General features: G+C 33.5%; 1 protein-coding gene across 4 annotated transcripts in view; it reads right to left on the reverse strand.

Annotated features, from left to right (window-relative positions):
- LOC145295837 (post-GPI attachment to proteins factor 6-like) overlaps nt 1-23,127 on the reverse strand; it is an 810,264-nt gene that overhangs the window by 213,847 nt on the left and 573,290 nt on the right. For all 4 annotated transcript variants that reach the window (XM_080141548.1, XM_080141547.1, XM_080141550.1 and 1 more), the window contains exon 4: nt 18,734-18,873. In XM_080141548.1, the coding sequence (XP_079997674.1) occupies nt 18,734-18,873 (140 nt within the window). The remainder of the gene's footprint in view (nt 1-18,733; nt 18,874-23,127) is intronic.

A 23,127-nucleotide genomic window follows, 5' to 3' on the forward strand; every position in this document is an offset into this window, starting at 1 on the left:
ATCAAAGGCCAAAATGAGAAATGCAGGATCCCTAGAGGCGCAATCAATCATGTTTTATTTTATTTATTTATTTATTTATTTATTGTAATATGATAGTAAAAAAAGAGAGGTAAAACAACAGAAGCAGAAAGTAAAAAGGCAGAGCAAGAACCGAAGAGGAAAGAGAGGGTGAAAAAGACGAAGAGGAGAGAGAGAGAGGGGTGGGGGAGAATAAGCAGAAAATAAAAGAAAGCGAAATCGATTCATGCTTTTATTTTGTTTTATGCATTTTTAATATGATAGAAAGAAAAGAAAAAAAACGACGAGGAAAGAATAAATAAATAAATAACCGAGATTATATAATTCCTGTAATAATCTGTTGATTGCGGTGTAATGCTGATTCTATGCAGGTCTAAGAGATTTAACCTCCTAGGCTTCGCCTGTTCTCTTTGAAAATGGATTAGTCTATTGCTAATCGCCTGAGGCATTTCTGCCTGGGAATACCGACGGAGCTCCACAAGCATCTTTTGCAGGGTCAGAGTGCTCCCCTTCTAGAAGGCTGACTTTTTAATCCCACTTTTTGACCCTTGTGTCACATTTCTCACGGTAAGAGAGAAATAAATACCAAGGTTAAACAATTGAGAGAAAATAAAAGGAAAAAGAAAGAAAGAGAGAGAGAGAGGGGGGGGGAGAAGAGGAGGTTGATAAGTGTAAAAGAAAAGAGAGCGAAATCGATTCATGTTTTTATTTCGTTTTGTATTTTTTTTTAAGAATATAATAGAAAAGAAAAGAAAACGGGAAAAGCAAGAATAGAAAAGAAGAGGACAAAAAGAGAGGTTTAACAATAGACAGAGACAGAAAGTAAAAGGGGAGAGAAAAGAAGAGGGGCAAGGGAGAGTGCGGGGAAAAATGATAAGTGGAAAGAAAAGAGCGCGAAATCGATCCATCGTGTTTTCATCTTGTTCAAAAACTCTTTTTTCCCCCGCCATTTTGATATTTGCTTTTCCGTTTCTTTTTTCGATCATAGTATTATTTGTTTTTACAATATATTCGAAATGAAACGAGAAAAGTAAATGTTAAATAGAAGAAGAAGAAGAAGAAGAAGAAGAAGAAGAAGAAGAAGAAGAAGAAGAAGAAGAAGAAGAAGAAGAAGAAGAAGAAAGTTTAAACAATAGACAGGGAAGAAAGAGAGGGAGAGAGAAAGCGAAAAAAGAGAAAGAGAAAGAGACAGAGACAGAGAGAGAGAGAGAGAGAGAGAGAGAGAGAAGGCAGAGGGAGGGGCAAAAAGAAGAGAGATCAACAGCCAGACACGCACTTCAACAAATCAAAGAGTAATTATATAGGAAGCAACCGTAAACATGGATTGTTGACCGACACATCAAACATGAGTCGCGCTGCCTTGCATCTGCAAACACGTGTTCATCATGTCGCCCTCTCCTTCGGGATTTCGTCCGCTCTCCGATCCGACCCCAGTGATACGTCTGCACGTGTCAACAGCAACGTCAAAAGCAAAAACGACAACGTTCAGAGAAGTAGGAAAATGTCAACGAATCAGATACGCTTGAAAGAATGGCGTCCAGTCACGCCGAAACTCTCAAGTGGAATTGGGGAGAGATTCGAAGAGGTCAGGTGCTTTGGACACACGCTTTGAAAAGTTCTTGTAAATGGGGAAGTAGAAAATCACTGACCTTTATCCCCTCCTCCCCGCCCTAGTAGATGAAAGAAGACGATGGAACGAAACAAGCGAAAAAATTGATAAAAATAATAACAATGAAATATAAAAAGATGCAAAACATGAAATGATGAACAAATAGGAAAACAAATTAAATAAAAAATTAAAAGGAAAGAAATAAAGAAAACGAAAGAAAAAGATAAATATTAAACACATCCAGTGTCTTTTAAAATAACAGGAGCTTTTAGTGCAATAAAATGCATAAAATTTGTTTAGCCCATTTTTTTTTTGCTCACGAGTGTATATATATATATATATATATATATATATATATATATATATATATATATATATATATATATATACACTGGTGAGCAAAAAAAAAAAAAAAAAATGGGCCAAACAAATTTGATACATTTTATTGCACTAAAAGCTATATTGAACAAAGAAAAATTGAACAAGGATACTTAAAGGGGACTAATAACACAGAACAAGACATTTACTTTAATAAATGCTTAGAATGGAATCGCATTCCCTTTTAATTTCTTTAAAAGACCAATCCTTTTAGACATGCTCTCAACCAAAGTGGAACATTGTGAAGAGAAGATGCTATTCAATTCGCTTTGCACAGCTTCCCATAGTTTTTCATTGTTAAAAAAGTTCTTCCGGCCAATGCACGAGATATTATGGACCAAATATTCTCGATTGGGTTTAAATTGGGGATTTGATAGCCAAAATATAACATTAATTGAATTATCAGAAAACCATTTTTTTGTGACTTTAGCAGTGTGTGCAGGGGCATTATCATGTTGAAAAATAATGTTATGTGATATTCCCAGCTTCTGGATACTTAGTAACAGTCCTGTTTCTAATATTCGAATGTATTCTTTAATAATGATGATCTGCAAAATAGAAATCTTCAGTTAAAATTAACAAAAATTAATGGAAAAATATTGAAATATCGATTTCTTCCTTCTTTCACTATAGGCCCATTTTTTTTGTTCATGAGTATATATATATATATATATATATATATATATATATATATATATATATATATATTGTGGGTATTTACGCAGAATTCGTTCATTTAAACAAGCGTTGTTAAAGATAACAGAACTTGCGTTTGATTAGACCAATTTTTTGTCAATTTTTCTGCGGTATCCGAATCGGTATCGAATCAGAAAATCTTGTGCCTAATAAACATTCCAAAGCAAAAGATATATTTATTTCACACTCATAGTGTTTTATTGTTAATGTGGTATGTCTTACACGTGTTTCGTCGAAGGTTTTATTTATTTATTTTTTTTTGTTATGTTAGTTCCAGTAACAAATGCCTGAATCTCATTCCTCTTTCGGGGAAGGGACTTAAGTTTCAATGTAGATATTATTTCTTTTTTAATTGGAAAACTTCTAAAGATTTTTATCCATAATTTTCACTTGTGTTAAAAGCCAAGAATTACCATAAACATTAATTATTTAAGAAAAGGCCAATGACAGACAACGAAAGTGTCCAAACGACACCTACGAAATTGAAAAACGTTGTCCCGAGCATTTGAAATCTTTTAATATTAAGGGTGAACTCCCTGAAATGCTTAGCGAGTTTATGCGAAAAGGTTTACAAAAGAATGTTGACAGTAATGTACCAATAAAAGAAATAAATCACACTCTGAAAATCAATGTTAGCGAGTGGCGTTTATAACCCATTACGTGGCCTTTAGTTTCATGTTGTAAATGAACAACTTTTTATAAATAAATAATTTTGTAATTGTCTGTATTTTGGAGATGAGGTGTTTTCATTGATTGAGATTGTCGGACTGACTTCCTCATCTTGGTTGTTATAGTCACAACGTTTTGGCCGTTTTGCCCTCCGGCCTTCATCAGGTGTTTTGTATCGAACTGGGGAGCCGTTTGTTAGGAGTATCTAACCCAACCCTTTATTATTATTACGGGGGTACCGTGTTCGGACTCCAGCTAGGCTCTGGGACATAGTTGCTTATCCTCTGTTTTGATTGTTACTTTTCACTGCCTTCGTTCAGGATTGAACTCAGCACCTTTGGGTAACTGTAAACTTTGATACAACGTCTAGGACAACTCGGCCATATGTCACTAGTCGACCGAAACGTTGTGACTATAACAACCAAGATGAGGAAGTCAGTCCGACAATCTCAATCAAATAATTTTGTGTTCGTTTCATATTTATTGGCAAGAAAAAAATTTAAAAAATCCTTTTGGAATTAGCCTAACATTTTTCTGATTTCGATACCACTTCAGAACCCCCCCCCCCCCATTCTGATTTCTCCGATTCCCGATTCTGTTGAAGAAAGGGTGCAGCGAAATCCTGGCCACACCACTATCTTGACTAGTTAGCTAAACTTGGCGAGTGAGGAGTGCCAGTTATGCAACTCTGATGACAAGTCCCTAACAGTACTCCCAGGTGGTAGAAGATCTCAAAGTCCAACGCTCAAGATGGGGGGCAGGGCTGTAACTTATCCATATGCTCCAGTCATCTTAGATCGTCATGCTATTAGAAACAGCACATGGATTTGTGAAGGTAGATGTGCGCTCAGCCGTGCAACATTGCATACATTTGAAAAAGAAACATGTACAAGTGTCTGTGCAACTTCTGTATGCACCAAACTTAGAACATGACATCCATCCTCAGCACTAAGGAGTCACCAAGAGAGAGAGAGAAAGAGAGAGATAGATAGATAGATAGAGAGAGAGAGAGAGAGAGAGAGAGAGAGGGATTAATCTAATTTCAGTTTTTAGTGTATTCACTGCACTTGCATCTGTTTTTTGTTTTTTTTTTTGTTCATATGACGAAACAAAGTTGGAATAAAAATGCACGTTAATCAACTAAATTACAATATCTTACTGTACAAAAATATATACAGTTCTTTTTAAATCAAGTTAACAACCTTTACATATTCTCATACTAATATTCAATGAGGGGCAAAAGTAGAAGCGTGCATAGTAGTCTTTTTGGTTAGTTACCATGGTAACTGGGTATAACCTGGTCGATAAGTATTTCTCATTTTATTAAAGGTCAGAGGTACTAAAACTAACTGCAATACAAGAATTTCTAATAACTCATTATAAACAATAGATAATATCATCACAATACTTAATACTATTTAACCCATAGCTGGAGAAATAAGAAAGATAACAAGAGGATAATAAAGAGAGAGGGGGAGATAGAAAGCGAGAGAGAGAGAAAGAGAGAGAGAGAAAGAGAAGGATAGCAGTATAGAGGGAGATGTAGGGAAGATAAATAAACTAATTTTGAATTTTTTCATTTTCTTTTAAAAAAATTAACTAGTTTTGCAAATAAACTTTTTATCATTCAAAGAATCTAACACGAGCACAATGGAGGACCAAACGGGTCATTTTCTAGTATCTTTTTCTCTTTTTATATATATATATATATATATATATATATATATATATATATGTGTGTGTAGACGCATATACTTTCATAATGTACTACCGAGCGCTATTCGCGTACTCAATTCCCGATTTTGATTTGAATTAATCGTCTCAACACTAATGCAAATATGTATATATATATTTATAATTATATTATATTCTTATAAACATTATATGAATTATTGCTCGTTTTTTCAATATTTTTAGCAGATTATTATTGATTTCACACTCATCTGCATTTTTTTTAATGCCAAAAATGCAATATTTAAAGATTTTAAAAAGTCACTCGATTTCTAATACAACGTAAGTAGATATACAAGTTTGTCGTGGTTTCACGACAAAACTTGTTATAACTTAGTGTATTAATGTTATGTTTTTAAGTAAAAATAATATTTATGTTGGGATATAAAGCGCAAAACTCATTTCACTCTAAATAATTTAGGTAACTGAAATAGCAATCTCATTAGTCACTGAACAAATATACATCAATTTCCATTTAATTCCTTAATTTGCTAAATAGTAAAAAAACACGATCCACAATGGTCGCTTTGCTAGGTGTATCAGAATTTTGAGGAAATTTTTGACACCCCTCACACAAAACTGCGAATAAAATATTAAAAAAAAAACTCGTAATTTCTCTTTTAAAAGTGGGTTGTTTATTTTCTTTATGGAATATACTTCGAAAATAAACTATTAAAGTTGTTTAAAAAATAATAGAAATGCGGGAAATTTATTCACTGAGTCCCGTGAAGGTTATCCCACGTGGTTCATGTTAATAAGCCTAGAAAAATCAGGACATGAAAAAAAAAGACAAGGAAATACTTTTAAGAATAAAAAAAATATTGACATTTTATTGAGGGAAAAAGAAAGCATAAGGGTTGGGGAAAGAAGGCAGCAAAGCTGCAAAGTTCAATTATTGAGAAAAAAGTTTATATGTTCAATTTACAAGAGAAAATACAGTTTATATGTTCACCAATTCGGCTGCCAAAAAATGTCCTTATGGCAAGCACTAAAGGCTTAATTAACACTAGAGAGAGAGTACAGAAATAAGAGAAAATTAGAATAAGAGAACTTACTGCGTAAAACAAGGATTTCGTTTTTTTTAACCTTTCTTTTTCTTATCTTTATATATATGTGTGTGAGTCCTTTTTTTTTTACATATATATTTTCTTCACGCCACTCCAAATCGATCTGTCCTCACTTCAGTGACAGAATCCTTGAAAGTTATTTTGAAAATAATCCTTGAATTTGAAAACTCAATGTTGTTTGGTAAAACCTTCGTTCGTCCTTCTTGTCAGATGAAATTCTCAATGGTTACAACATGGAAAGACATTTCGGTTTCCACACGCCGATATTTAATCGCATCTTGTGCGTCAAGTTTATAGATCAATTCTTCTTAGAATTGATTCTTTCTTTTCTTTTCGAGTCAACCAACTTGATTCGACTCTTACTGAAACTCATTATTCATTCCTATGAACAATGAAATAACTTTTACTATTTTTAAGACTTGAATGTCTGAGTAGGACCAGAGCTCGTAACTTGCGTGTTACCCTCGTGGAATCTCTGTCCAAAAACTGACTTTCGCTCCGGTCTCTAGTGCACTTGTTGAATTTTCGCGGGAAAAATATCTCTTAGTAGAACCAATTGTGGCGTGATTCTTTCAGCAGCAGCTCGTTAAAAAGACGTAAAGTTAAAGAAGGAAAGAAGGGAAGAAAGATAAAAGACAACGACGAAAAGAAGGAAGAAATTAAATTTCTGACAGAAATTTATTTTTTTAAAAAACAGTGTTTACAAAGTGCCGGCGCGTTTTCATGCAGCCATTTTTTTTACGTAACGAAATCAATTGAATTTTACGAGTTAAATATTTTTCAATTTTTAAACTTTAAAAATCTATCAAAATTTTTCTATTGGTTCAATTTTTACGATATTTTCAGGGTCAATATGAATTTTTATGCTCTTTCCAATAAACCAAATATAATATTTTGGACAAACGGTTTTTTTAACCCCCCCCATTTTGAAATGTCTATTAAACTTTTTAATAATTAATTTATGTATCAAAGTTTTATATATCACAGATTGAAGATAAAAGATCAGTAAATAATATATTGTAATTTAAAACAAACAAAAAAAGAATAGTTTTTTTGGAAATTTACCTGTAAAGTCCAAAGTGTAAAACCATTTCTTTTAAAAAACCGCGTTGATTTTTTTTTTAAGTGGAAGCTTATGTTATGCTTAGAATATCAAGTAAATATGGGATGCTTACAAAAATATTTTCTATTTCATATGTTTTCTTTTTTTAGATATAAAAACCCCAAAACATTCAGTCGATAAAGAAGTATTAAAATATATCAATCAAAAACTCAGGCATTTCATTAAGAGAATAAAAAAATTTAAAAAATCGATCAACTGTTTTTTTTTTTGTTTTGTTTTACAATAAAAACTTATAAGAGAATAATTTCCGTTTTTTAAGTATGGAGGACCGAAATACTAAATTTGGTTTAAAGCACGCATTAAAAAGACACATGAATTGTGTCCCTTCAAGGCGCCGGAATATAAAGTCGAATAAAATCAGACTTGTCTCCCTTTATTTGAACAAAATTATTTTATTCAAAACAAAATGTGTGTTCGCGTTTGTTTTTAATTCTTGTTTAAAAAAGTATTTAGGAGATGGAATATAAGTATAAATATTTATGATTCTTAGTTTTTCTTCTAGTTTAGTTTATTCTTAGAATATAAGTATAAATATGGATGAATTCTTGGGGGTTTTTTTTTAATTTATATATTTTTTATAATCGAAGGAAGTAAAATTTCGTTGTTTTTTTTTTTAAATCTTTTTTATGGAAAACCGATTTAAAACAAATATTTCATAACTTGGTATTAAACCTGTTATTTTTTTTTTAATTTTGGTCTTTGCTCCCTTAATTAAAAAAATTAGGGTTTTAATTATATTTTTCAAGAAGTTATAAGCTTCGAAAGACAGGAAGTCTAAATATTCCAGTGCTTACCGCGAATTTTTACTGGCGATTTCTGACACTGCTATCGCTTTGCTGCTGATATCCATTTAAGAAGAATAATTAACAGGAAAGCAATCACGCGTGGGTAATTTAAATTAAATTTTAATCACATGATTACATTTTCAATAATCACGTGATTAAATTTTACTCATTTAATTTTTTTTTTAAACATTTCTAATAGACCTATATGGTTCATTTCATAAATGTAAACACATTCTGTTTACATTAAGCGAAATACTGGTGTTGATCAAAAGAATTTCTTTTAGTGAGTACATGGTTCGAGGATATTTGTACAACTAAACAACAAATTTGCATAAAAGAAAACGGTGTACTGCTATTCTGCAGTCATTTATCATTTGTGAAAATTTGTCTGTATACATTCATCCTACAGCCTACACAAATGTGAAAGTTTAATGTTTTATCGATGTCACGTGACTGGTGAATCACCAGCAGTGATATTTCCCCATATAAAAAATGGCAAGATCATTACAAAGAAAACAACCTAATTTATTTAATAAAATTAAGTATAACGTTGTAATTAAAAAGCGATATATAAAACACGCATTGGTACGATGGAAATACTATACCAAAATGTCGAAGCAATTGGTCCAGTGGTTATTTAGATTATCGGTTAGTAACGAACATATATCTGTGTGTTTAGTTTTTCTGGTGTCATATCAATGAGAAACACAAGACTTATTTTATTCCATCAGAAAATTTGCAATTTGCAGAAAAACTTTTTGTGTGCGGGTGTGATATTATGAATTTTTTTTTTAAAATTTCATTCTCATCCACAACCTACGTCTATTGTGACATAGTCTATATAAATAAAATAGCAAATATTACGTATCTTAGATTTGTGTTCGTTGTTTTCTTTTTGTGAACCAAGAAAAACTTGTGACGATTTTCATGCCTGGTAAAGCGAAGTATAATCAAGTGACACTTCCGGTTTCTTGTACTGAAAAAAAAAAAACGCTAACGAGTGTAGTCAATTTTGTCGGACACACCAGGTTGCCTCATAAAATACTCAATTATCCCCCCCCCCCGCCAATCAAAAATCGTTTGCTTTGGTCTTTTGGTCGTCAGTCAACGATGTCAACTGAAAGAGTTATATTTTCGGTTTGCTACAAGTACATAATAAATAAGAATGAATATTTTTAAATGTTAAAGTAAAATTGGCATAAAAAGCTCAACAGACTTATTTTTAAACGTTTTTATATCTTTTTCACTTTTTCCTCTATCTAGTTTGAGTGAAAATGGGAGGCATTGAAATTGCTTTTTTCGATATCGGCTACAAAAAAACCCCCCAAAAACATTGTCTATCTATAAAAGTGAAAGTGTGTGTATGTGTGTGTATATGTGTGTGTGTCTGTGTGTGTACATTTCCTTACGCAATAACTCTGTCAATTTTTAGTCTACAGACTCGAAATTTGATATATAGGATATTGACATTTGGGAAAATTTTGTAATCGGTTTTCGGCCAGAGATTTGGTTGTTACGGGGTCAAATTTCAACGATTTGATCTTTGAGAACTCTACCGAACTCCACCGCCAATTTTGGGTCTAAACACTTGAAATTTTAGAGATAGGTTCCTTCGACTTGTATCTGACTTAATATATTGATTTGAGCCCAAAACAATAAATGTTAAAGGGTCAAAGTTAAAAAAATTGACCGCTTTTTTGTTTTTTTTGCTCAACCTACACCCCCAAACACCCGGCCAACGCCGGGCTGAAATGCTAGTCTATATATCTATATAAGTGAACGCGTCTGTGTGTCTTTGTGTGTATCTGTGTATCTGTGTGTCTGTGTGTCTGTGTGTGTACATTTCCCCACGCAATAGTTCTGTCAAGTTTTAGTCTACAGATTCGAAATTTGATATACAGGGTACTGAGATTTGAAAAAATCGATGTGATCCGTTTTCGGCCAGACATTTGGCGATTAAGGGGTCAAAGTTCAACGATTTGACCTTTATGAACTCTACTAAACTCCTCCGACAATTTTAGGTCAAAACACTTGAAATTTTAGATAGAGGTTCACTGGACATGGATCTAACTTAATAACGTAAATTGAGCCTAAAGCAAAAAAAATTTAAGGGGTCATAATAGAGGTCAAAAGTAAAAAAGACCACTTTTTTTTTTTGCTCAATATAAATCTCCAAATACCCGGGCTACGCCGGGCACCCATGCTAGTATATCTATAAAAGTGAACGTGTCTGTGTATCTGTGTGTCTGTGTGTGTACATTTCCCCATGCAATAACTCTGTCAATTTTTAGTCTACATACTCGAAATTTGATATACAGGGTTCTGAGATTTGGTAAAATCTATGTGATTCGTTTTCGGTCAGACATTTGGCTGTTAAGGGGTCAAAGTTCAACGATTTGACCTTTGAGAACTCTACCAAACTCCTCCGACAATTTTCGCTCTAAACACTTGAAATTGTAGATATAGATTCCTTGGACATTGATCTAACTTAACTTAAATTGAGCCCAAAACAATAAATGTTAAAGAGTTATAATAGGGGTCAAATTTGAAAAATTGACCGTTTTTTTTTTTTTTTTTTTTTTTTTGCTGCTCAACATACACCTCCAAACACCCGGTCAACGCCGGGCACCCATGCTAGTATATCTATAACACTGAACGTGTCTGTGTGTCTGTGTCTGTGTACATTTCCCTATGCAATAACTCTGTCAATTTTTAGTCTACATACTCGAAAGTTGATCTGCAGGTACTGGGATTTGGGAAAATCTTTCTAATCCGTTTTCGGCCAGAAATTTGGCTGTTAATGAGTCAAAGTTAATGATTTAGCCTTTGAGAACGCTACCAAAATCCTCCGCCAATTTTGGGTCTAAACACTTGAAATTTTATATATTTGTTCCTTTGACATGGATTTAACTTAATAACTTGATTTGAGCCCAAAACAATAAATGTTATAAAGGTCAAAGTTAAAAAAATTGACCGTTTTTTTTTTTTTGCTCAGCATACACCTCCAAACAGCCGGGCAACGCCGAGCACCCATGCTAGTATATCTATAAATTGTTATCTATAATATGATTTGGTAAAATCTTTGTAATCGGTTTTCGGCCAGAAATTTGGCTTTTAAGGGGTCAAAGTTCAACGATTTGACCTTTGAGGACTCTACCAAACTCCACCGCCAATTTTGGGTCTAAACACTTGAAATTTTAGATATAGGTTACTTGGACATGGATCTAACTTAATAACTCGATTTGTGCCCAAAACAATGAATGTTAAGGGGTTGTAATAGGGGTCAAATTTTAAAAAAAATAATCGCTTTTCTGTTTTTTTGTTTTTTTTGGCTCAACATACACCTCCAAACACTCGGGCAACGCCGTGCTGAAATGCTAGTTTCTCATAAAGATGTGAATTTTAAATTTATCAACCAGTGAGAGGGATTTGCACTTGTTGAAACGAATTCTCTTGGCAAATTTACAAAAGCAAACTTTTTCGAATATAAGCAGTCACACTGCACAAAGCAGATTCTTCTGACCGACACTCCTATGCGTCTTGAATCGGTGTAAAAGACGAAACCAATAACAGCCAGTGCCAAACCAACCCGAAGAGCAGGACTTGTGCCAAGCTGAAAATCATTAAAGTATAACTTCTCTCTCTAGTTACAGCCTATCTAAAAAGACAAACACACAACACACACACACAATGGAACTTCGAATAAACACACATATCTAATGCTCGTGTCTTCATGGTGAACATCTTACAAACGCAAAGACATTTCACTTTTTAACCAACTATTTAATCACTCAGAATATTTTTCACGCCACTTTAAATTTGTATAACTATATGTTCTGTTTGTTAATCATGTTTCTATCTCTTTCTTTTATAATACAGTTTTGGTGAATTTAATACTTGCTTAATAGTGACCCACCACCACCACCATCATCGCAGTTAAACTACCTTAGATTCTTCAAATATTGCAGAATACTATCATCACCACCATCATCATCATTATTAGATTCTCTAAATATCGACAACAACCGTTTTTTTTCCATTCCAATGACTGAAAAATACTGATATTAACTCAGATGCTGAATGATCTAATGTTAGGGTTACGTTTAAGGTTCATATAATACCACATTCATGTAATACCACAAGTTTTGCTAAACTTGTAAAAGATCAAGTCATAAACTTTCATCTATTTAATTTATATAAATAAGAACTTTGTAAATCGCTCTAGACAAGGCATGAAGCCACTTGATGTAAGGAGCTTAAAAATAATACTTCATGGTCAAAACCTAGTCAAAAATAAATGTTTGATTGATAGATTCTGACTCAGAAAACAGCAATTCTTCTCCCTTTGCCAGAAACATCGCTCAGCATAGACACCAAACTTTACATATCCCCAAGATAAATAATCTCATGGGGTTATATCGCATGAATGAGAAGGCTAATTAACAAGCCCATTTTGCAGAACTATTCGTTCATCTAATGTTCTCTCAGTAAGAAATAATAAATTTGCATGATTTGCAAATGCTGCTCGGGTGTTAGTTTCTTCATAATGAATGGCCAAACAAAGCTGAAGATAAAAAAAAGCCTGTAGTTGCCAAATATGCAGTTAAAGAAAATAGAGCTATCAATTTAAAATTGGCCGCCTCGAGAAAAAACACCTTATATATATATATATATATATATATATATATATATATATATATATATATATATATATATATATATAGCAGGACGGAAATATAATGTCAGAGAAATTACAACAGGAACTGAAGTGTATTGTATGTGGCAGATATCTTTTGTCAAAAGCTTATTTTGTAAATTATCTGAAATCACATAATCAAAGACAGGAGCGACAGTTATATGAGGGCGCTATTACAGCGCATCCGGCAATGTTAGTTATCATATTTGTGGTCTAATCTGCAAATCTGGAAGTGGTCTGACACGATATTCGAGGATTCACACAATATTATCATGCAAGCACCTCTGCAAGAAGGAAAGTTTTTATGGCACTGTACTTTCATGTAGGACTAAAGCTGGATTAACAAGTCACCTACGTGTATGCAGCTGCACAACACAACTGAAGAGATGGCATATAAAGAAGCAATCATCACCATATAAATATATATCTATTATTATATAAAAAGAACTTTGTGTGTATGAATTCGTTCCTTATAGACTCGGAAACGGCTGGGCCATTTTTTAAAAATTTTATACAAAGATACTTGATGTTCTTATTTTACTTTTCTATTGGAATGTGTGTGATAAGTATCGCAAATCGATAATCAAAAAAATCTGATTAAAGAAGGAAGTCCGATTTTGACCACTTCGCACTTTTATACAACATAACATTTAAGAAGTTTTATCACTGCACTACCAAAAAGGCCGAACCTATAAAATCAACTGTAAATTCTTTAATAAGACCGGAGCGCGTTCGAAATGAATGCTTCTGTTTGAAGCATAATTAAACCATGATACTTGACCTTTGCATTTTAAACTTTAATTAAAACCATTATTTACAGATAATTTCATAAAAAACAACAGTGAATTGCAGACTACAATATATTGTGGACTAAGTCACTGCAGGGAGGCATGTGAAGCTTCCAACTGGTACACTGGGGTGGGGGTAGGGTCCCTAACAAGCAGGCAATCGATTTGATTAAAAAATGGACGCTTCTACCAATTTCGATGAAAATAAAAGTATGGGAGGGTAGAACATTTATTGATTCTCATCCAATCCCGGACAACATAATGTCTCTCTGCTAGTATATATATACCTAAAGATACTAATGGAATCATCAGTGCCTTATATAAAGTGCCTTATATATATATATATATATATATATATATATATATATATATATATATATATATATATATATATATATATATAAACCGCATGATATGGGGAAAATGTTATGCAATGTGTCGAAAGATACAAGGGAAAAAAACAGATTTGATATTCCCGAAGCGCTTTTCAACCGACTCTCTTCAGGTTCTAGTATTGCAAACATTTTCGTTGGTTTTTATGAACGTCTGCTTTTTAATAACGTGCCGAAACCTTGTTGTTATGTACGTTATGTCGACGACACTTTTGCTTCCTTTCGGTCACGCGAGGCTGCCTGTTCTTTTTTCCAACATTTAAATAAGCTCCACCCATCTTTGCAATTCACAATGGAGGAAGAAAGGGACAATATGCTGCCATTCCTCGACGTACTCGTGGAGCGCACTCCTTCTGTTTTTCTTACCAGTATATTTAGGAAGCCGACATTTACGGGACTGTATCTCAGTTGGGATTCTTTTGTACCCAAGCGCAGAAAGAAAGACCTCATCAGAACTCTCACGCATCGAGCTTTGATGATCTGTTCTAGTTCTCGATTGACGTCCGAGCTTCACAAAATTAAAGACATTTTCCTCTCCAATGGATACCCCGAGCAACTAGTCTCATATACCATCCGAAGTAAGGTTGACAACTTTAATAGAGCTAAGGTATATGGCCCTCCTCGTTGCCCCATTTATCTCAAGCTTCCGTTGTTAGGCTCTTCCATCCAACCTTTAGCAGACAAAATATCGTCTTCGGTAACACACTGTTTTAATGCTGTTAATTTGCGCATCATTTATTCCACTCGTCCTGCTTTCCCTTCTTTTCTTAAGGACGCGTTGCCTTCCAATGAACGAAGTTCGGTTATTTACCTTTACCAATGTCAGTGCGACGCTGACTATGTTGGCAAGACGATACAGCGATTATCGGTCAGAGTGGCTCAGCATGTTCCAGGCTGTATCCGTAGACACGAACCGGTCCCGTCTTCTAGAAGTTCACAGGCGCAAGAACCTGCTATAGGTGACCACTTGTTGGACAAGAGAACGTGTCGTGATCTCTACTCTGATAACAGTTTTTCCATTTTACATAGAGCACGACATCGTTTCCACCTCGACGTACTAGAGGCTATTATCATCAATTCTCGACGCCCCTCTCTCTGCAGACAAAGGCAGTTAAAACATTCACTGCAGTTATTTAATGACTCTTGGTCGTCCGTGAACTAAATTTTTTTTTTCTCTTCCGACCACCTTACAATTACAGTATTTTTTTTTTTTTTTTAAATTCATTTTTTTTACCAATTCATGGTTTTGATTAATCAACCAATTTACCGACGATTCCCCTGAAGAGAGTAAGTTGAAAAGCGCTTCGGTAATATCAAATCTGTTTTTTCCCTTGTATCTTTCGACACATCGGATAACATTTTTCCCATATTATCCGTTTTTATTTATTTGTGGGACACCACATTCTGCTCTTCATATATATATATATATATATATATATATATATATATATATATATATATATATATAAAGCTGGACGTCTGTGTGTGTGTGTGTGTGTGTGGTCACGAATAGGCTCCTATATCGTTGACTATTTTAAAAAACTGATTACATATAATGATAGAAGATGTATCGAGACACAGGAATGGGTATGTTTGATCTGGCAGAACGGTGGTTCATAAAAATTGTGGGGTCTGCATTCGCGCCTGGTCCACAAAGTATGGAAATAAAAAATGAAAAAAAAACGTTTACAATGGTTTTTAATAGAGATGCACATAAGAATACTTTGATAAGTATGTTTCAACTTAAATAGGGATGGTATAATAAAATTGTGGGGTCTGCGTTCGCTCCTGTACTCCATGGAAATATGGCACAAACTGTAACAAAGACTTTTCATATCATTTTGCGTAAGTGTACTTTGATAATTATGTTTCAGTTTGAAGGAATATGGTATAATAAAATTATTGGGTGTTCGTTCGCGCTTGACCTCCATACAATGTAAATATGTCACAAAGTTTAACAAGTTTTTTTAAAAGGGGTTAGGGTCCACAATAACACCTTAACTTTAATCTTAATTCACGTTAGCTTTTATTTATTTTTTGGAGTTGAATCATATTATAATAGTCAATAAAAGTTCAATTCATGTTTTTTTTGTTTTGAAATAGTTTTTAATGTTCTTTACTTGAAATAATTTCAGCGAACCGAAATTAAAACGAAATTTGAGGTGATAACTACTTAAATGAATTTTTATATAAACTACACATGCCATAATCGAATATTTCTCAAGCACAAAATAACGGAAAACATTAAAATATGTTTATAAATATTCCTTATGTTGAAGGAACTCTCTGAAATTTTTAACAGACTGCTCAGGTACCCCTCCTTCAAATTGAAAACAAGGCTCTCCATTTCCAAGTCGCTGCCATTTTGATTTTTTTTAAAACCGGTTCGTGAATTAAAAAAAAAAATTTTTTTTACAAACTACTTAAAAATACAAACCAATAAACTTTTCTAACATAAAAGTAACTTTTATTGACTATGGTAACATTTATTTCTTGTATATTTATATTATTATATATATATATATATAAAATTTTCTCTTTGTAAGGAAACATAATTTTGTTGGTCACTCTTGGCTCCAAATAGAAACAAAGTTGATATAAAAATATTTATTTTCGCGAAAATTATCTTTACTTTCATCATATTTTGCTTAGGTTAAAATTTTTGAGTATCAAAACCTATCTCTTTACAACCCCCTCCTTTTCATAACCTATCATACTTTCATCAATCACAGTCCATTTTCTGTAGGCTGTTTTTGAACCCAGTCAACTATGGGTACATCTGCTAGTATATATATATATATATATATATATATATATATATATATATATATATATATATATATATATATAGTCATCCACATACAGTACTGTTTCGTTGTTTCACAGCTCATCAGTACAGCTAGACAAGCAACTACCTCAAGCCTGAATCGAAACCCGACCACCCATATGACAGTGGAAGCTTCTGACTGTTACGCTATTCGGCTGTTGTTATGCGGGCAGTGAATTAACAATGTTTTGACATTGTCCAAAGATATATATATATATATATATATATATATATATACATATATATATATATATATATATATATATATAAGGCACTTTGTTTGTGGGTATGTGTATTTGTGCGTATGTATGCGACTTCGTTCTGTATGGACTCAGAGACGGCTGGGCCGATTTTCTTTGAAATGTCACAAAATTGTACTTCATCTGTCTGAGTGTTCTTAGATATGTTTTCTATCGGAATGCTCTTGATACGTATCAAAACTCGATGATCGAAAAATTTCGATTAAAACGGGAACAGGCTGAGGTTTTATCAAAGTTAAATATCATAAGTGCATTTTAAAAGTTTTATCTCCGCACAAGTGGAAAGGCCTAGCATATAAAATCAACGGGAGATTCTTTGATAGGACAGGAATGTTTCTGTTTAGAACACAATTGAACCATGATACTTGACCTTTGTATTTTAAACTTTAATTCAAGCCATTGTATAATTTTTTTTTATAAAATTAACCATAGATTCTTTACAGTGCAATGAAGACTACAATGTGCGTGAAGTCATGTGAAGCTTCCTCCTGGTGCATTCTGGTCCCTGAATAAAATAGGCAATCAATTGATTTGATTGAAAAATGGACGATTCCACCGATTACGATTGGAATAAAAATATTGGCAGTGTGGAATATTTGTTGATTCTCATTTAATCCCGGTCATCGTAGTATATGTATATAAGTATATATATAAGTATATATATAAGTATATATATAAGTGGCCCACTTAAAAGTAGTCGAGAAAATGTAGTGCAGAGGAGAAACATTCTATTATTGTTTAAATGTAATGTTATGAAAGATGGTGGAAGTGCACCTATGCATCGATGCATTTCTGGGCACATTTAACAACGTCTGCATAGACTGCCTGTAGATTTTCTCTGGTGATGCTCCTAAAAGCGGTAAGTTGGTCTAGATTGTAAGGATTATTTGCATAAACTTTTTGTTGTAAAGTCCCCCAAACATAAAAAAAATCACATGATAACAAGTCTGTGGAACGTTTTGCTGGTGCTTTTATCTCTGGGTATTTTTCCAGGAATGTCAGTTGTGTTTCCTTAATTGATCCAGTGCGCAGATAGGCTTTCACAATCACTATTATCTGCTGCAGTGAAAACACTATACTTAAAAAATTTAAATGTTCATTTTAAGAAATTAGGAAGTTTAATCTGAAAAAATTGATTAGATGATTAGAGAATGATAAGAGATATCGAGCTACTTTTAAGTGGACCACTGTATATATATATATATAAATATATATATATATATATATATATATATATATATATATATATATACATACATATATATATATCGCCAGATCACCAAAGTAAAGCAACGATGAGCCTGGCCAGTACCAGGCAGGTGATTATTTGGGAAGACTAGGCCCTGTATATACTACATATCTGGAGGGGTGTTTAATTCACTGTGGGAGACACAACCCAAGTCTTCGTTAAGGTATGTATTTAAGAGAAGGAAAAGCTCTGATGTAAAACCTGAGGTCTACTGTATGCACTGCGTTGTGGCAGCCATTTCACTGATAAAGATTAGCAGTTGTACCAAAAACGTGGTTGGTTCTGCACAAAGCCTTCACCACTATAAATAAATCATCTGTGTGGATTTTCGAACAGCTTAGTTGTTGTGGCAAAGCTTACACGTCGAAATCGAAAGGAGGGGCCATCATATTGCTCTCATATGTGAAAAGCAAGAGAAGAGATTATAAAATGAAAATCAACTTACTTATAATATTGTACTTTGCTGCCTGAATCCAACATGAGGGTTGTCCGTATGACGGTGTCTGAGTGAACTTCATGATAGCCCTTCCGAGTTTGTGTCACCAACATACCTCGGACTGAGTATTTGCATTTCGACAGGATACCCTGAAAAGACAAAAAAGATTTTTTAAAAACTGCATAAGATAGAAATAACAAAACTCCATTTTCTTCCTTGTTGATGGACGAGGTAATTCTCGCCTTTGTAAATTAATTGCTTTCTGAAGAATTCCTAAAGTGAGAATTCATTTCTCATAAAAAATAATCATATTGCTAACGGTTATATTGATAAAGATAAATTTCGAAAATATTCAATCATTTCTTAGGTGCGCCCGAGCACCATATTAAGAGGCTCTGTCTATTTTTCGGTCTGACATGTTAAAGTTTCAAATAGAATGTTTGTATGGTCTGTCATACTTTAAGCGCTCCCTGTCTATCAGTCAATCGGGCTTTTATGCTTAATTTTTAAATAACCTAGTCTGTCATCTTTTGATTTTCGAAAGAAGTTTTACTAGTCTGCTAACCTAAAATTTAAGTTGCATTCTCGTCGGTATGTGATTGAATTTCATAATGAATTTTAGATATGTTTATTTCTTTGCAAGATAATTAATATGTAAGGATGAATGGACAGTTTTTTTATATATGAAACTTTAGATGGATTTTAATATTTTTGGAATAAAAATAAAGAGAGTAGAGTTTTTTTAAGTGCAGTTGTAGTTCTGATGTAGGTTTGGAGGTGAGAGAGATGTGTTTATTTTTATCATTGTGTATATGTTTTGAGTTTGTGGTAGTTCAGTTCTTGGCAACAACTTACTATAAGACTGAAGAGAGTCAGCTAACTGAGCTTGCTCTTTTGGGTTTTTTCTCTTGATCTTGATAAGGAGGATCTGGTGCTGGGATTGACCTTTACACCTGATCTGAAATGGAACATGTACATCAAATCTGTTTCCAAGGTCGCTGGAAAAATGGTGGGATACTTCTACCACTCCAATAGATATCTTACTGCTGATGCAATTCTCTGTCTATATAAAAGCTAAGTACGTCCAAGGATGGAGTACTGCTATATCATATCTGGGCAGAAGCTGCTAAAAACAGCTTATCATGCCTAGTCGCCTAGTGGGGGATGCCCTGCAACCTCTCTCCCATAGAAAGGACGTTGCGAACCTGTCGTTGTTTTATCGTTATTTCCATGGGAAGTGCTCGTCTGAGCTCCAATCTCTGGTCCCCTCTTGCCAATCTTTCACGATAAACACCCGTCTAGCTGAAACCACTGTCAAAAATTTTCTCCACTCTTTATCTGTGCCTAAATCAAAACGTAGATTCCATGAACAAAGCTTCTTTCTTAGAAGTGCACGCCTGTGGAACTCTCTTCCGTTTGTCTGTTTCTCACCTGACTACAACTTGGATGTCTTCAAGTCCAACATAAACAAGTACCTGATAAACTGTCCCCTTAAGTAAGACACTTTATCAGATCTCCATTACTAGTCATTACTACGATATTATCTCATTGATTACTGTACACGCAATAACCCTTATCCCCAAGTGGCCTCCGGGCCTTGATAAGTTGTGAATTCCTTGTAAAAAAAACAAGAAAACGCTGTATTTTATTCAATGTGATTTAAATTTGAAAAAATATTATTACCAGTCTGTCACAATTAAGTTTGAAATACGATTCTCAAATTCTCGGATGATACTGCCTACAGGTTTGTCTGTCTGTCACACTTAAGTTTGAAATCATTAAATATATAGATTAACTTTTCTTAATATCCGTTAATGTTTTTTTAAATTTTTATTTTCCTTCTGAAAAGATGAGGATGCAAATGATGACAGAATCAAATATCAAAACAATTTAAAACAAACAAACCATGGCTGTCCCTCCCCTCTCTGAGATAACCACTACTTGAATGACGTAAATAAATATTGATCATAACTTTTGCTTGATTTGAAAAGGATGTTTAGATATTTGCAAACGTACTGCTTTTTTTTACTATTTGGAAAATCGTTTTCAACAGAAGGAAAAACATGTAGTTCATTGGCACTTGAAACGGATACACACGTACGGAGTTTCAAATCATGTGACCATAGCTCTATCAATGATTGGTTGAATTAGTAACGTGGTTAACCATCTAACAAGGATTACTCAGCAGAAGTCCACCACCTTTTTTCCCTGCTTTTTTCTTTTTGGTTTTCAGCTGGGAAGATGATAGTGGCTTAATGGTTGCCGACACAGACTGACAACCTTGGTGCACCAAGTTTAAATCAAATTTGCTCTACTGAAACATTTTCACTCAGGAATGTTGGCAACTTTCATGTGGTCCCTCCCCTACGTACTCAATGTCTTTCTAGAAATATTTTTTGTTACAAAGGAGTCACCTCTTACCAAGGCTGAGAGGCCACTCGAGGATAAGGGTTAATGAGTGTACAGAAGTCAATGGGACAATATCGTGGTAATCGTTAGGAGTGGAAATTTGGTGAATTGGATTACTTAAGGGGACAGCACATCAAGATCTTGTTCACGTTGGACTTGAAGATGACCACATTGTAATCAGCTGGAAAGCAAGGAAACGAAAGAGAGCTCCACAGGCGTGCAGTTCTAAGAAAGAAGCTTTGTTCATGGAATCTACGTTTAGGTCTAGGCAGAGATAAAGAGTATGGGGAATTATTGATAGTGGTTTCAACTAGACGAATGTTTTTCATGAAAGTTTGGCAAAGGGGAGACTATAGATTGAAGCTCAGATGAGCTCATAACTATAATCAACACATGACACATAATTCTAACTAGAAAGATACCAGGAAAACAAAGACCAACAATAATCATCTGATTTATGCGAAATGAATGAGGTTCTGCCTCCTCTTCACCTCTCCTCCTCCTCCTCCTCCTCCTCCTCATCATCATCATCATCATCATCATCATCATCATCATCATCATCATCATCATCATCATCATCATCATCATCATCAGTGTTGATGACCTAAAGAAGCACCTATCACTGACTTTTTATTTAAAGTAAGGGATTGCTTTCCAAAATCATTTCAGACCGTAGGGGGGGAGGGATTAGTATTTGTTTTTCAAAGAACATTTTATAATACATTTTTTTTTATTTAAGTCACATTTTTAAGATGAAAAATAAAATGCTGGTCATTTCTGATGACCTAAAAAACCCACAAAATCAGTATTGACATTTTTTTTTATTACATTTTATTCTTTTAATTTTCCTTCCTTTGATTTTTTGGATTTAGACATAAAAAAATGACGCCGGACATTTTAATATCAAAGACGTTTAAAAATTGAAATGGTTAAAAAAAAATAAAAAACGGTTTTATCCCCCAAACTAACTTTCCGTTTATGTTACTTAGCTTTGAAAACAGAAGTTAAAAAACTAAAGAAGAAAGAAAAAACGTCTCGAACTGGAAAGTTTAAAAATTGAAAAGAAAACCGTATAAATCGATACAGAAAGCAGAAAAGGAATAAAATATATTTTAATATTCTCTCTTCTCTTTTGTGTGACGGGTTGGATAAATATTTACAAAATAAATACACATTGCTTTTTATTATATCATGTGGCGGATTAAAACAGTATAAAATATTAAAATTTTTAACATTTCCTCATCGAATGAAAATTTTGGTCAACGAGACCATCTTTTATGGAATCATATGATGAGTGGTTTGAAGGAATTTAAGCAAAGAGTAAAATAATCTTCGGTTTACAAAATATTTGATAAAATTTTACTTTCTGGCCCCATGCTGTGAATGGAAAAAATGAAATTCTATTTTTTCCATATAATCATGTCAACACCTTGAAAAGAGCTGACAAAATAAAATCTCTACTATTATATAAAAGTCACTTTGTGTGTGTGTGTGTGTGTGTGTGTGTGTGTGTGTGTGTAAGTTCCTTCCTCATAGGTTCCAAAACGGCTGAGCCTTTCTTTTGCAAATTTCATGCAAAAATAATGAATCGAAAATCGAAAAACTCCGATCTTTAAAATAGTCTTTCTTCTTTTATAGATAAAAAAAATTCACAAGGGAGTATTTTTGTTACACCGGTGTAATCTTGGCTAGTGTAACGTAAAATATTCCCCTGTAAAAATTTTTCTTTTTTATTTGTAAGAGAAGAAAGACTATTTTTAAGATCATCAAGCCCAAATATCAGCTGACGTGATATTGTAAACAAACACCAACGAATTTGATGATTTAAAAAAAAAAAAAATTTCCAAATTAATCCACTGAGCAAATTATTCCTTTTAATACGCAATCTGCATAAATTAAAATCTCATGTTTAAGCATATTGTACGACCAGGCAACGCTGGCCGTCCATCAAGTTTAAGTTAAAAGTTAAAATTAAAATATTTTAAACTTCAGAG

The sequence above is a fragment of the Euprymna scolopes genome, chromosome 16 (genome assembly GCF_053919585.1).
Source record: "Euprymna scolopes isolate OS-2025 chromosome 16, ASM5391958v1, whole genome shotgun sequence".
NCBI lineage: Eukaryota > Metazoa > Mollusca > Cephalopoda > Sepiida > Sepiolidae > Euprymna > Euprymna scolopes.